The 17,006-nt window shown below is 33.4% G+C and overlaps 1 protein-coding gene across 8 annotated transcripts in view; it reads left to right on the top strand.

Moving 5' to 3' along the window:
* Nucleotides 1-17,006, top strand: part of PDS5B (PDS5 cohesin associated factor B) — a 195,472-nt gene that overhangs the window by 77,547 nt on the left and 100,919 nt on the right. For all 8 annotated transcript variants that reach the window (XM_027590032.2, XM_027590030.2, XM_027590034.2 and 5 more), the window contains 4 exons: nucleotides 2,809-2,889; nucleotides 6,983-7,123; nucleotides 12,258-12,373; nucleotides 15,193-15,287. In XM_027590032.2, the coding sequence (XP_027445833.1) occupies nucleotides 2,809-2,889; nucleotides 6,983-7,123; nucleotides 12,258-12,373; nucleotides 15,193-15,287 (433 nt within the window). The remainder of the gene's footprint in view (nucleotides 1-2,808; nucleotides 2,890-6,982; nucleotides 7,124-12,257; nucleotides 12,374-15,192; nucleotides 15,288-17,006) is intronic.

Below are 17,006 nucleotides of genomic sequence, written 5' to 3'. Positions count from 1 at the left end.
TGAGATGGGAACAGTAGCCATTAAAAAAATAAAAAGATAATCCTATGAAGAATATTTTATGGTAACATACTTGGAATTAGGTAAAAGAAATTCCTAGAAAATATAACTTGCCAAATTTGTCTTGAGAGAAAAATCTTGAATAACCTTTAACCAGCAAAAGAAATCTAATTGGTTTTAAAAACCATATTCATAAAATGAACAAAATCCCTTCCTTCCAAACAACAATGGCAACCTAAATAGAAGCAACAGCAGCAGAACACAAACCTACCACAAAAGAACTTAAACTGAGTCAGGAGATACCTACTAATGTAGCATTACAATCTTAATATCAAGCAAACTTTTCCAAAGTATAGAAAAGGAAGAAATGCTCCACAGTTCACCTTATGAGTGGAATATAATCTTCATAGGGAAACTAGACAAAACTAAGCAAGTAAGAAGAATCATAGGCTAATTTAATCTAAAGTTATAATCACATAAATTCAACATGAAATAATAACATTTGGAATGGTATAAACTAATATTGATAATGAGCAAACTGGCTTTATTTTAGGAATATAAGGATGGGTTAACATTAGAAAATGTTTGCCATAGACGAAGATATTTATGTAACTTAACAGATCAAAGAAAAAATATCAATAGATGTAGAAAAAGACCATGTGATAAAATTCAGTATAATTTATGATAAAACCTCTTAGCAGATTTGAAATAGAAAGGAACTTCCATTAAATGATAAGGATATATATGATACTGTACTTCATGGTGAAATGCTGAAGCTTTTTTTTTTTTTTAAGTTCAGTAACACTTCTCAGGGAAAAGGCAACATTGCCATTCTAATTAGCATGAATTTAAAGGTCTTAAGTTAGTGGAATAAAATGAGATAAAAGATAAAAGGATCAGAAAGAAGAAAACTGAAATTATTTGCAGATAATATGACTGCAGATAACACAAAACCGTATACAGATAAGTTTCTAGAACAAATAAGCAAATTTTGCAAGGTTGCTAGATATAAGTTCAGTATATGAAAAGCTGTTGGTATAAGTTAATAAATTTGTAGCTTTAACAAAGACTTGAACTGCTTAGCAATTTCACAAAAATGTGCAACTTTATGTTAAATCATTATAGTTTACAAAAAAGTATAAAGACTTAAATATGCTGCGTGATTTGTTATATTTATGGGATGGGAAACTCAGTGGTATCATAATGATGCCAAATTTCTGCATAGGAATAGATAATCCAATCAAAAGAGAAAGTCTGAACATGCGTGGGTGATTTGACAAACTGATTTTAAAATTCACATTGAAGAGCAAATGGCCAATAATAGCTAACCATTTTTGGAGAGGAATAGAAAGTGGGGACTTAGTCTACCACCTGGTGTTAAGACACTATTTACAGTGTCTTTACTTTGACTATAATCAGGCAGTAATAGACAAAGGGACATATGGAAGTAATGGAGAATTTACAAGTGGCTCCATAGTTATAGAAACTTGAGAGTGTGGGTATTATAGGTCACTGCAGGGAATAACAGACTATTTAATGACTTGTTTTAGGGTAATCAAATATCCATATGGGAAATAATTTATTTTTACACCATATATAAAAATAAATTACAGGTAGAATAAAGTTCTAAATCTGAAAAACAAATCTTTAAATTTTTATTTGGAAATATAAAGCAGCATCTTAATCTCATTGTGGAGGAGAATTTCTTAAGAAAGATACAGCAAGCACAAGCCAAGTAGGAAAATATTGATATATTTGATTACATTAAGTCTAGAAACTTCTCTATCTCTAAAATACCATAAACATTGTGAAAAGACAAATACAGACTAAGATATGTTATACATAAAATTGACAAAGTTTTAGTGTGTAGAATTTATACAATAAGTAAATAAGGAGGAAGAAAGCCCATATGAAAAATGACAGAGGTGGAATTTACAGAAAATTATTTCTTCTATGCCCAAAGAGTCATGTACAAGACATACAATTTAATGTCTGTGAATAGGAGAATGAGAAAATAAGCTGTAGTATATTATATGATAAAATACTAAACAGCAATTACAAATGAAATAATTCAATAGAAGCATCAGTGCAGGTAAATCTAAAAATATGCTAAATGTGGGTTTCAGGATATCTACAGTATACCTGTTTTCTGTAATGTTTTTAAATTGGAATAGCAATTCTCTTTTAGATCTTTGGTCTTGATTGTTTTTGTCATCATCAGAATCTCTTAGAAACATGTTTTCTTAAGATATTTTTTTCTTGTACCTTTTTTCTTTTCATATTTTACTGTTTGCTATGTTTCTTATTGTATCATCAACCTTATCTATGCTCTGAGATGTGCTTGAGTAAATCTGTCCCATAGCTGCCCCAAACTCTTGTTTTTCCCCAGCTGTGGGCCCTCCATTCTTGTTCACATTAGAACCCAGTTCATTCTCTTAGGATGTTTTGGTTCTTCTGGACCTGGGGTAAAACAGCCTGTATTTGTACTCAGCTGAACTGATTTGATTTCGGGACTAGGTTTAGAATGACTCTCCTCTTCTATCTGATAAACATTTATTGGTCTTTTCTATGGTTTACCTTGTGCTGTGAATGAGATGGGAAGAAAATGTAATTATCCTTCCTTGGAAGGGATCTTATGATGTAGGTAGACCAGTTAGTCTTAAAAGAAGAAAAGTGGCTTTGCCTTCTCTTTTGTTCTAATTGAGTTTAGTTTTCTCATTCATTTACTCAGGAGTAGCTTTTGGAATACAGGTAATATTTTGTTTTTCATAGTTAGAGATATGTAATATAGATATTGTTTATGTTTTTCAGAATTTAAACAAACAAGCATATGATCTGGCAAAGGCTTTACTGAAGAGGACAGCTCAAGCTATTGAACCATATATTACCAATGTAAGTCTTTCGTAATTGGTTGTCAGAAGGATTAGCCAACATTTTAAAGATAGCTAGAAGCAAAATTTTGGTAGGTAGTACATACTTTTAAATTTTGTATTGTTTAATCATTAAATAATGTATTTTCTTTCTCTTCCTTATTTAAAATTTATTTATTATTATATGGAAGGTTAGCTCTCATCTTGTTTGTTCATTCATTTGCTTCTTTTCAAATTGCCTAAGAACTAAAATAGGTCTTATTTTGGTTTGCAAGATACACTGCTTGTTTCTAATGTTACAAATAAGCTAAATGTAATTAGATAAAACATATGGAACTTCTCATTATTCAGGGAAGTTACAGCTTTTTGGAGATTATATTGATTTATACAAGAAGTAGATATGAATTAATATCAAGACTCTATAAAGTTGAAGGCAAATATGAATGGTAGCAATTTGGTGACAATTGTCTATCTTGTTGTCCCTGGGGTAGATTTCATGTACATCAACCTTTTCTGAAAAAGGGGAGAATTGCGATGATGTGAGCCCCTCAGTATCATCCGAAATCTGCTTATTTACAATTGACCATCTTTTAGCTATTTTCAGAAGAAATGTATTTTAGCTGATAGGTACACTGATAAAAGCTTATTTTAAGTTTTATTTTCTCTCCACCCATAGTTCTGTTGAGTTGCACAACTCTTGAGGGCACCATTCATATGGAATGTATTCACATGAATGGTGCCTCCTGGAACAAATCTAGAACATTAGATTAATGTTAATGTTAATGTTGGCCTCTGGAATTATGTAGCAGTTCTCGCTACTTCACGCTTTCACCCACCTTCAAATATGTAAGGGATGTTAATCTGTCTCCTGAAAAAAAGTGAGAAACAGAGTCATGTATAATCACTTATGTATTTAATTTTCCTGAAGTTTATTGACGGAGCATGTTTCCTGTAGTATATAAAAAATAAAGTCAGTATATAAAATACATCATGAAAAGATGTGCTTTGAAAAAGTAACAAATTTTATAGAACAGTATCTTGGTAAATCCCAGTTTTTGTTTCTGGCTTATGACCTTAAATAATTCTAAACACATGATGATTTGGAAAAATGTATTTGATTTGTAAGAAAATTGTTTTGGAGGGTGAACTTTCAGAAGCTGGACGAATTGTGTAATCTATTTTAATGGCTCCAAATTGTCAGGGAATTCTAAATAATGATTTCTGCAAGTTTTGTGAATCTTGGGTATTGGCCAGAATAAATTGGTTGGATTGAGTGGGTTGAGTTTTTTTCATTATTGACCTAATGGCTTTTGAAGTGTGTAGACCCCAGACATAAGCATTCTGTGTGTGATTAATTAGCCTTCCCTTTTCCTTTGCTTCAAGTGCATCTGACTATCTCCATGGCCCATTAGATACACTAGGTGAGCTCCTCCTGGTGGTCACTTATTTAAATTGGTATTGCCAAGCCAGATGTTTTTTAGGGGAATACTTAAATTTTTTTGATGCCTTTTTTTCTGGGGGGGAAAAACAAAAAAAACCAAAACAAAACAAAAAAAGAAATGGCACTATACCATGTCAGTATGTTTTCTAGAATTGGGGAAGGAAATATTTGATTGGATAATAAAAGAAAAAAAGGTCCAAGATGGAATGATGGTATTTGTTGGAGCTAGGTGATTAGGTTCATTATACTATTCTCTCAACTTATGTTTATGTTTGAAAATACTTATAATTAGAGCTAAAAGAAAAAGGACCAGAGAAATACTTTGAGCAATCTCAGGTGTTTACATTTCCTTGTTACTAATACCTTATGTTAATTGCCTGTTCTTAGTTCTTGCCTGCAGAAGTAGAACTGCCTCTCCATACTTTCTTGTGGTATCTTTATCAGAAGTTGAGGGGCAAGAGGCACAAGATTAGAATGGTCCGAGCACACTTCCAATTGTATATTCCCAGTACTTTGTCCATTGTTTGATCACTTGTTTTCTTGTTCCTTGCTTTATTTGATGGTTAGCTAAGAAGTCATTAAGAATTGCTTTTCCCCCCCTTTTGTTCCCTTATACATCTTTTTTTTCTACCTCAAATTTCGATCTAGTGAACTTAATTGTCTTATAGTATAAAATGAATTACAATATTAAAATATTCTCAGCTTAAAAAAATATTCTCAGCTTTTTTGAATTTGTACATATAGTAGCCATTATTCATTTGTCTTTCTAGTAGAGAATTAGCAAGCAAAAGTACAGGTAGGATACTGAGGTAATAATAACCACATTTCTATCTCTTTTTTACTTATTTTTTTTCACTATCAGGGATATGATATAGACACATGCAAGTTTGTTCTTTAAGTGATTCTTACATATTTAGGACTTAAATCACTGTGGTTATTATTTTAGATTATTATTTTAGGTTATTATTATAGATTATTTCTTAAAAATAAAATTTGTTCTCACTTGACAAGAAACTAAAAAGTATATGTATTTTTTGAAAAGGTCAGACTATCAGAAACAAAAAGTATTTAGTGACAGATCAAAAAATTTTCTGAATGAATAACTTCTTGGTAATTTTATTTTTCATCGGAACTTTTTTTTTTTGAGAGAAAGAGAGTGTGCATGTGTGTGAGCAAGCAGGTGGGGAGGAGCAGAGAGCGCATCTTAAGCAGGCTCCACAATGTGGGGCTCGATCTCATGACCTGAGACAAAATCAGGAGTTGGGACACTGAACTGAGCCACGTAGGTGCCCCAACAATAAAGTATTTTTTAATTACTGTATGTATATGTTTTTTTTTAAAGACATGATAGTATGGTACACTTAATAGACTACAGCATTTTTTTTAAAATTTTCAAATGTGGTTTCTCTAGACTGATAAAGAGGACAATTACATCATGTGACAAGGTGATGAGATTGGAAAGGATTATTGTGGTCTTGTTAAGGAAAGGTTAGATTTACTATTTTTAAACAGAAAATTTATGAATGGAAACAAAGTCATTTTATTTTGAGTCTGAATGAGAATTTAGCCTTTGATGTCATTAAATTCTTTTCCTATGACATTGATAAACAAGGACAACAAAGAGGTGAAGAAAGAATAGTAAAATAGAATTTGTTCTTTTCGCCCCTTCATGGCTAGGTAGTTTGTACAGGTTCATAGACATAAGAAACTTCATTTAAGAATAATCTAAGACTTAAAGCAAGCAGAAAAGACATAGAAATGTGAAATATTTGACTTTGTACTTTCCATATAGTAAGCCAGGTTGTATTAAGTGTTACTGAGGAGAGATCAGGGCTTATGCGGTGTAAAAAATTCTTAAACTACTTCTTCAAGGAGGCAGAAGATACTGTTGAGAATATGTGACATATGCTTTGGGTTAACTTTTTATGAATTTGGAAGACTTTAAATAGAAAGGAACTGGACCATTATGCCATGTATCTTTACCAGTTTTAGTAGTAATATGGTAAACAGTCTGAATGTGGAAACTAGTTATAGCTGGTTCCTTATAGAAACAAAATTGTTCAAATTTGGATTTTCTGTGTGTGTGCGTGTGTGTATGCTTTTAATTGGATTTTAATTAGTGCTGTAAACTTTGTACATATGTACACACTGTTTATCAGAATATAAAAGAAGACAAAAAGGAAAGGATTAGAAAGAGGTTGTTTTACATTATAAATGTAAAATTACATATATTAAAAATGGAATCAGCCCCCTCTATGAAAGGTGCAAGATTTTGTCTTTAATGCTGTTGTCTCCCATATGTGCTAAGGTGAACAAGATGTGATCCCTTGACTTTAAGAAATTTATATAGTAGGGAAATTAAGACATGTACACAAATATAACCATGTTACAGGATAAAATAAAGTACCATAATGGGAAAAAAAGTGCATTTGACATAGTGTTGATTGATAAGCTAATTGATAAGTTAGTACAAATTATCTTTATTGTATATGAGGTGAATTTCATGCGCAAGGTAAACTAGCCTGTAGTTGTTTTCCACTTACTGTTAAAAATGTTTTAATAACCCTAGTTTGACTTTGTGTAGAATAATGATTAATTTAATGATAATTAAGATTTTAGAAAATTCATTTTATCTATGGCATTTCTATTAATGATAAATTTTCTTTCTCAAAAGTTTTTTAATCAGGTTCTGATGCTTGGGAAAACATCTATCAGCGATTTGTCAGAGCATGTCTTTGACTTAATTTTGGAGCTCTATAATATTGATAGTCATTTGCTGCTCTCAGTTTTACCCCAGCTTGAATTTAAACTAAAGGTAAATATTTTAAAAATATTATGGTTCTGTCAACTGGATTAGCAAAGAGCATTATTCGTTGCTCTTTAATTCTTATGGTAGTTTTAGCTGAATGCTACAGATGAAGTGGTGTATTACGGTTACTTATTTACATGTGTGTACCTTACCTCTTTGTTTATCTGCAATGCCTGGCATGGTGCCTAGCATTTAGTAGCCACTTTTTAATGATGGTATTTTCCTTCAGATAATTTCCAGATAAATTCTAGATTGTGACTAACTTTTGAGGTCTAGCTTCTTTTCAAGGCACAGTTTATAGTGGTTCCCAAGACCTTGATTAGGCCATAAAAATGGTTTAGGGTCTGTTACCCACATGTTGTGAAGTATTTTCCCTATGTGCATATTATCTTACACCTATGTTGAAAGCTCCGTTACTTTTCACATAGTTCTCTGGAATCTTTTGGTGGCATGTTCCTATTGCCCTGCCATTAAATTATGCCATAAAATTGAGTTTCATTTGTAGATTTGGGGAATAGTCTTTGCTCTTTCAAATTATTACAGGAAGATTAAAAAAAGCTGGTTATAATTAATCATCTTAGATGAAACCTGATGTAACACCCAGAGAAATTCTTAAATGATTTCCATGTTATATTTCTTGTTTGTAAAAGTTTTATCTGTCTCTTTCAAAACAAGAAAATAAACAATCCGTATTTGTAGTGTGAATACCGCACAAAACTAGCAAGTGATTATTCTCATTTTATTCTGGGGTGTATTTTTGGTGTATTTCTCAAGTGAACCACTTGATTCACTGGCCTGCCTGACCCATATTTTCCCATGTAGTTAGCAATTTTGATGAGGCAGAAGGCATTCATACTTTTCAATTTTTTTATTGGTCTGATTTTCTTTTTTTTGTTTGTTTTTTAAAGAATTTATTTGACAGAGAGTTAGAGAGCACAAGTAGGCAGAGCAGCAGGCAGAGGGAGAGGGAGAAGCAGGCTCCCCCCTGAGCAAGGAGCCTGATGCGCGGGGCTCCATTCCAGGACCCTGAGATCATGACCTGAGCCAAAGGCAGACGCTTAACTGACTGAGCCACCCAGGCGCTCCGGTCTGATTTTCTTTAATAAAAATAGTGAATACTGTAAGAAATATAAAAGTAAGGAATTATCATCCCTGTTTTAAGCAAGTGTAACATCTAGCATAGAAGAGGAAAAAAATTCAGATTTAATAAGCCAGATATTGTAAGTATGCTAAAAGATAAAGAACATACAATTGAAACAAAGGAAACAGATATAGAAACATATAGAGGTAGGAAGTTGCTGGGTGAATTTGTGGAACACAAAGAATTTTATAGTTGGATAGTGGCATAAAGTAAGTTGAAATCATCCCTGACTGCACATTAGAATCTTCACCTGTGGAGCCTTAGTAAAACAAACAGATGTCCGGGCATTACACCAGAGGAGTTGTTTTGGTCAGAATTTTTGGCAGTAGAGTACAGGCGTTCAGTTTTTGTGTTTGTTTTTTTTTTTTTTTTTAGAGTTTAGAGGTCATTTTTTTAGATTGTTTTATTATTTATTTTTCTTTTTGTAATAGCTTTATTCAGATATTCACATACCATAAAAATCACCCAATTAAAGTATACAATTCATTATTTTTTAACATATTCACAGAGTCATGCAACTGTCATGACAATTAATTTTAGAACATTTTTATCATCCCCCAGAAGAAATCTTATACCCTTTAGTGGTGACCTTCCATTCCGCCAGGACCCCAGCTCAAGACAATCACTAATTTACTTTCTATCCCTATAGATTACCTATTCTAGGCATTTCTATAAATGGTATCATAGTGTATGTAGTCTTTTGTGACTGCAATCTTTAACTTAGCATAAAGTTTTCATGGTTCTTCCATGTTGCAGTTTGTGTCAGTTATTCATTCTTTTTTATTGCTAAATCATATTTCATTGTATGGATATACCATATTTTATCAGTTGATGGACATTTATGTTGTTTCCACCCTTTGCTGCTATGTATTATGAATAGTGCTATTATGAATAGTTATGGACAGAGTTTTTTTTTAATTTAAATTCAGTTAATTAACATATAATGTATTATTGGTTTCAGAGGTAGAGGTCAGTGATTCATCAGTCTTGTATAATACCCAGTGCTCATTACATTACATGCTCTCCTTAATGTCCATCACCCTGTTACCCCATCCCTCCAGCTCCCTCCCCTCCAGCAACCCTCAGTTTGTTTCCTATGATTAAAAGTCTTTTATAGTTTGTCTCCCTCTCTGGTTTCATCTTGTTTTATTTTTTCCTCTTTTGGGAGAAGATACTTGCAAATGACATATCAGATAAAGGGCTAGTACCCAAAATCTGTAAAGAACTTACCAAACTCAGCACCCAAAGAACAAATAATCCAATCAAGAAATGGGCAAAAGACATTTCTCCAAAGAACACATCCAAATGGCCAACAGACACATGAAAAAGTGCTCAACATCACTTGGCATCGGGGAAATACAAATCAAAACCTCAGTGAGATACCACCTCACACCAGTCAGAATGGCTAAAATTAACAAGTCCAGAAACAACAGATGTTGGCGAGGATGCGGAGAAAGGGGAGCCCTCCTACCCTGTTGATGGGAATGTAAGCTGGTGCAGCCATTCTGGAAAACAATATGGAGGTTCCTCAAAAAGTTGAAAATAGGGCTACCCTACAACCCAGCAATTGCCCTACTGGGTACTTACCCCAAGGATACAAATGTAGTGATCCAAAGGGGCACCTGCACCCCAATGTTTGTAGCAGCAGTGTCTACAGTAGCCAAACTATGGAAAGAGCCCAGATGTCCATCAGAAGATGAATGGATAAAGATGATGTGGTATATACACACAGTGGAATACTACTCAGCCATCAAAAAAAAAGAAATCTTGCCATTTACAGTGACGTGGATAGAACTAAGAGGGTATTATGCTAAGTGAAATAAGTCAGAGGAAAAAAAGTGTCATATGAACTAACTGATTTGTGGAATTTAAGAAACAAAACAGAGGATCATAGGAGAAGAGAGGAAAAAAATAAAACCAGATGAAACCAGAGAGGGAGACACACCACAAGAGACTCTTAATCATAGGAAACAAACCTGTTTTACTATTATTTTTATTCTTTTCCTCCAAATTTTTATTTAAATTCTAGGTAACATATAGTGTAATATTGGTTTCAGGAGAATTTAGTGATTCATTATTTAGATACAATGCCCAGTGCTCATAATAAGTGCCCTCCTTAATACCCATCCCCCATCTAGCCCATCCCCCACCCATCTTCCTCCATTAACCCTCAGTTTGTTCTGTCATTAAGAGTCTCTTATGGTTTGCTTCCCTCTCTCTCTTTTTTTTTTCTCCTTCCCGTATGTTCATCTGTTTTATTTCCTAAATTCCAGATGTGAGTGAAACCATATGGTATTTGTCTTCCTCTGACTGACTTATTTCACTTAGCAAAATACACTCTGGCTCCATTCACATCATTGCATTTGTCAATATTTCATTCTTCTTGATGACTGGGTAATATTCCTGTGTGTGTGTGTGTGTACACACACCACATTTAGAGGTTATTCTGATGTGCGCCTGGGGTTGAAAGTACTTATTTAGAGGAATAATGAGAGAAATAAGAGATGAGTTAGGTCATATTATGGGAGCTCTTAATGCTAGGCTGAGGCATTGGTTAAAAAAAAAGGTGTACAGTGTCTTCGTAGCACCTTGAGTATCGGTGTTTTTTGATATGGTCACATTTTATGTTCAGGTGTAATATTGTGGCTGGCTCAATCATTTAACCATTGTGTCATTTGTTGGAGGTACCAAAATCAATAATAAAATTGAGTTCTTTTCCTGACTTGTTAATTTCAGCCGTTCTGACTGGTGTGAGGTGGTATCTCATTGAGTTTTTGATTTGGATTTCCCTGATGCTGAGTGATGTTGAGCACTTTTTCATGTGTCTGTTGGCCATTTGGATGTCTTCTTTGGAAAAATGTCTGTTCATGTCTTCTGCCCATTTCTTGATTGGATCATTTGTTTTTTGGGTGTTGAGTTTAAGAAGTTCTTTATAGATTTTGGATACTAGCCCTTTATCTGATAATATCTTCTCCCATTCTGTTGGTTGTCTTTTGGTTTTGTTGACTGTTTCTTTTGCTGAGGGTTGCTGGAGTGGTGGGGGGTGGGAGGGATGGGGTGGCTGGGTGATAGACATTGGGTAGGGTACGTGCTCTGGTGAGCGCTGTGAACTGTGCAAGACTGTTGAATCACAGATCTGTACCTCTGAAACAAATAATACATTATATGTTAAAAAAAAAAAGATAGCAGGAGGGCAAGATTGAAGGGGGGGAAATCAGAGGGGGAGACAAACCATGAGAGATGATGGACTCTGAAAAAAAAACTGAGGGTTCTAGAGGGGAGGGGGGGTGGGAGGATGGGTTAGCCTGGTGATGGGTATTAAGGGGGGCATGTTCTGCACGGAGCACTGGGTGTTATACACAAACAATGAATCATGGAACACTACATGAAAAACTAATGATGTAATGTATGGTGATTAACATAACAATAAAAAATAAAAAAATTGAGTTCTTGTCTCCATGCTACCCATAATAGAGTAAATAAAGCAGAAATTAGTGTTTGCACGTGCAAGGCTTCATCGTATTGTTGAACTCCATTTTGAATCTGGTATGTGTAGGTGAACTGATTCTCCTTTTGGGAGACTTCACATATTTATTTCTACAAAGAGCTTAACCAGTAGAATGATACAGAATTTTCTGTTTACTGTAGGCCTGGCCTCTTCGTGTCTGTTTTTAAAAACCACAGTTTTTCAGAGGTTTGCATAGCTTTGATATGCAGTTAGTTTTTGAATTTGACTGTGAATGGAAATAAGCCTCAAATTTAAGAGGGGCCTCTAACATTTAATCAAACTTTGGGATGTATTTTCACGTAGGAAGTATGCTTTAACAAGATGATTAATTATTTATTTTTTGCAAAGTATATTGAGCATTTTTATGTATACTTTTCCATCTGGAGTTCATGAAAGTTTTTCTGTGGAATTGGGTGATGAGGAAAATCATGGGAAAATTATAATGACAATATCTACCTGATGGTTTTAAAGCTCTTTGTGTTTTGTTTTAGAGCAATGATAATGAGGAACGCCTACAAGTTGTTAAACTACTGGCAAAAATGTTTGGTGCGAAGGATTCAGAATTAGCGTCTCAAAACAAACCACTTTGGCAGTGTTACCTGGGCAGGTATATGATTTTGGTGTCCTTTTTAAAAGTAATATATGTTTCTGTCTATTTATATTATTTAAAAATGCCATCCATGTTTAATATTTTCCTGAAATTATAAAAATGAAGGTTTTATATTTTGAAAGGGATTTTTTTTTTTAATTTTATTTATTTATTTGAGGGAGAGAATGAGAGAGAGAGAGAGAGAGAGAGAGAGAGCACATGAGAGAGGGGAGGGTCAGAGGGAGAAGCAGACTCCCCACTGAGCAGGGAGCCCGATGTGGGACTCGATCCCGGGACTCCAGGATCATGACCTGAGCTGAAGGCAGTCGCCCAACCAACTGAGCCACCCAGGCGCCCGAAGGTTTTATATTTTGAAATTTTTGAGTGTTAGTACTGATTGGCCATATTTACAATTTCCCTTTCTCTTTTCATCTTATTTTGCTCTTAGTAATTTTTGAAAGATGATATGCTTAAAAAGCTATCTCAAAAAGTATTATAATCATGAAATTAAAATGTGTTATTACATAGCAGTGATTCATTCCAACTGAAAATAAATCATTGTGAGATATTGTAAGGACAAGGGTATCCACAGACTGAATAAATAAATGTTATGTGTGAACCTCCTTTGTACATTTCTCTTTTAAAGGAAGTGATAACCTGGGTTCCATATATGCTTTTAATGTCCACAAACCTGAAATTTGTTGCAAAATTTTGAGTGTGTTTATATATTTCTTTTTTTCTATGAGAAGGGTTCATTTCATTATGTTTCTAAAGGTATCCCTGACCTTGAATACATTAAAACCACTTAAAGTGTCCTGGCTGAAACCTACTTTGACCCAGAAGATAAAGGAGAATATTTTTCCTCCGTTTAAATTTTTCTCATAACAAATAATGCAATTAAGTGACAAATACATAGGATTTAAAAACTTACTCTTCTTTTTGTATTGAAATATTTGCGTGTTATAACCAGTTTTCTTTCCATCTTAATACTAGAACTGTCAATGATTATAATAAATTTATTCTCTTTTGGCCTTATTTTTCTAATTTATTAAATGAAGTATAAAATTTTATAAATGCTTGCTAAGTGCTGAATTCTTAATCTGATTTCTTATCTCTTATGTAGCTCAATAATATTTGACAACGTGCTTTAAATGAATAAATTTTAGACCGTTGTCATTTTGAGTTTGATTTCTAGACTTTTTTCCTTTAAATACAATGGAAAGTTCTTGGGCAGTAGAGCAGAATAGGTTATATGATTAAATTGTACTACTCAATTTAAAGTCCACTTAATGTGGTAAAACAAAAATACAGTTTTTACTTATAGACATTAACTATATCTTTAAATCAGGACTTGGATTACCCAGACTTTATTTTATAGGTTAAAATTTGTCACATTTCCATTACATTGTAATTTTTCCTTTCCTTTTAAAATCAATGACCTAAAACTGAAACTCACAGATTATTATCACTTTTAAGGAGCTAGAGTATTTTTTAAAGAGGTCTTACTATATTTATTTATAATGGTTAAATGGTACATGTTTAGTTGAAAAATGGTAAAGTACCTAGGGATGGAGTACTTAGATTCAAAACACTCTGGAAACTTTATATGAGACCATAGGCTAAATGTCATAACTTTTTTTTGAGTATACTTCATAGAGCATTTTTTTCTTATAATAAGGTTTTATGAATAATTTGGCGCTCATTTTGAAGATTTTTTTTTTCTCCTTTATAATACTAAATTTGTTATGGTATTAGGTGATAGAAGATTTGGAAACCTTTTGATATCACAGAATAAGATATATGAAAATGTTGAATGGAAAATTCGCACATTACTTTGATGTTTTTGTTGTTACTTAACAAGATTTTTTAAAAATTGCTCTTTTGTGGTCCAGGATAAACTAATGTATATAGGCTTTCAACATCAGTGGTTTAGAGACAGCTAGGCATCATGGGCTTTATGATGGAGGAACAGGATTCCATCTATGAAATAGTCTTGCTAAAACAGTGAATCTGGATATGATGAAGTATCTAGATCTAACAATTTGTAAGATTTAGGAGAGAAGGGGAGCCTATTAACTGAAACCAGGATAATACAGATTAGCAAAATCTAAACTGTGGAAAAACACTACATATACAAACACAGAACAATTGCTTCATCAAATAAATTATAAGGAGAAAAAAGATGGAGGAGAAATACAAAATTAAAAGTTACTTAAATAACATATCTTTCAAAGAGTTTTAATATTTTAGAGATATATACTAAGATATTTACTTCTTCATGTAAAAATTGGCTTTGGTATTAGTAGAAATGTGATGGTTACCTGGATAGGAGTTAATTTGGGCTCAGTTTTCGAGTCATGTAAAATAATACGGGGTTTAGTGCAAGATCTGCCACACTTTTGTGAATGCCCTACATTTAAGAAAGAATACTTTGAAGAAAGTATTTCTTTTCAGACACAGTTTGGGTTTTATGTAATGTGTCTTTGACCTATGCACACACATAAGCTTATAAAAACATACATATTTAAAAGAATAATATTTATAGGAAAAATCTTATTCTAATTTTTGTGCTTCAGCCAAATGTGTATTGTTTATACATGCTCCTTAAAAGTACATAGTTCTCACAGACGTCTTAGTTTAATTATAGACATTCCAAAGCATTCATAAATATAAAGCTTATCAAAACTTTGTTGAAATAGTCTAGCTTTGCTTTGAATTATTCTACATAACTTGTTTTTTTCTTTTAATTAGAGAAATAAATATAAATTGAGTATAGATTAAACACATAATTGTTTCTCTTATTTTAAAGATCATTCTATGCCTTTATATTTTATCAGGTTTAATGACATCCATGTACCAATCCGCCTGGAATGTGTGAAGTTTGCTAGTCATTGTCTCATGAACCATCCTGATTTAGCAAAGGACTTAACAGGTATTATATACCCATAATAGCAAATATGCCTAGATGTTTTTTGATGAAAAAATTCAGTTTTATGTATATGGGGAAAAAAATCCCGTTTTTTGGTTACTATGATTGGTAGAGTCATCTTCTTTCAATTCATCATCCTGGAAAGTACACTCTGAAGCTAGAATTTTTACTCCTTATACCTGTTAGTCTAGAAACACCTATTAAAAGTCAGTTTACCAGTTGAGCGCTGTGAATTGTGCCAGACTGTTGAATCACAGATCTGTACCTCTGAAACAAATAATGCAATATATGTTAAGAAAAAAAAAAGAAGAAGATAGCAGGAGGGGAAGAATGAACGGGGGGAAATCGGAGGGGGAGACGAACCATGAGAGTCAATGGACTCTGAAAAACAAACTGAGGGTTCTAGAGGGGAGGGGAAGGGGTTGGGGGGATGGGTTAGCCTGGTGATGGGTATTAAAGAGGGCACATTCTGCGTGGAGCACTGGGTGTTATGCACAAACAATGAATCATGGAACACTACATCAAAAACTAATGATGTATGGTGATTAACATAACAATAAAAAATTTAAAAAAAATTCCAAAAAAAAAAAAAGTCAGTTTACCAGAAACAATGAGTTTTTTAGTTTAAGAACAATTCTAAAGATATTTCAGGTATTTGGATTTGAACCTGACTTTGATGTTCTTTTCTCTTTTAATGTTTTGAGAACTTAGGTAAGCGTCATTAATTTGTAAACTATGCTAAATGGAGGTAACTTTCCTGAAATCTGTAATTACAAGGCATTTCAGAAATTTGCATTTTTGTACTAATAAGGATATCATGTATTTGAATATTGCTCCTCTATTAATTTTTTTTATTTTCTTCTTTTTTTAATTAAAGATTTTATCTCTTTAGGGATGTCTGGGTGGCTCAGTCAGTTAAATGTCTGCCTTTGGCTCAGGTCATGATCCCAGCCAGGGTCCTGGAATGGAGTCCCACATCGGGCTCCTTGCTCAGCGGGGAGCCTGCTTCTCCCTCTGCCTGCCACTGCTTGTGCTTGCGCTCTCTCTTTCTCTGACAAATAAATAAATAAAATCTTAAAAAGATTTTATTTATTTGAGAAAGAGCAAGCAAGAGAGCACGAGTAAGGGGGAGGGATAGAAGGGGAGGGAGAAGCAGGCTCCCCACTGAGCAGGGAGCCCCATGGGTAGGGCTTAATCCCAGGACCCCAGGATCATGACCTGAGCTGAAGGCAGAGGTTTAACCAACTGAGCCACCCAAGTGCCGTTAATTTTTTTAAATTAGGAAATTGTTCAGAAAATACAGATGACTATAGTAGCCACTATGTCTTCTTCAGAAATGTTAGCATTTTGCTGTATTTGCTTAAGAGATTTAAAAAAAAGAAAATAAATTGCAGATGTAGTTGAAATGCCTCTCATAAACTATTCTTCCTGTTTCCACAGAGGGTAGCCACTCTACTAAATTTGGTCTGCATCCTGTTTGTTTTTCTATCTATGTCACATGTATATTTGTCCATAAGTGATATATAGTATTGTTATATGCTTTGAAAATTTTATTGAAATGGTATCATTTGAATTTGATGGAGTTAAACTTTCGTACTGTCTTATGTTTTTTATTTCCATGCTTCTTGCTTTTCTTTTCTTTTTTTTTCTTTCTGTTTTCCTCTTTTCTGCTTAATTGATTAATTTTCTTTGTTTTCATTTTTCCTTTTTTCCCCTGTGGGC

The sequence above is a fragment of the Zalophus californianus genome, chromosome 3 (assembly GCF_009762305.2).
Source record: "Zalophus californianus isolate mZalCal1 chromosome 3, mZalCal1.pri.v2, whole genome shotgun sequence".
Classification (NCBI taxonomy): Eukaryota; Metazoa; Chordata; class Mammalia; order Carnivora; family Otariidae; genus Zalophus; species Zalophus californianus.
The sequence above is the reverse complement of the archived record's forward strand: the minus strand, read 5'-3'. Positions and strand labels throughout refer to the sequence as shown.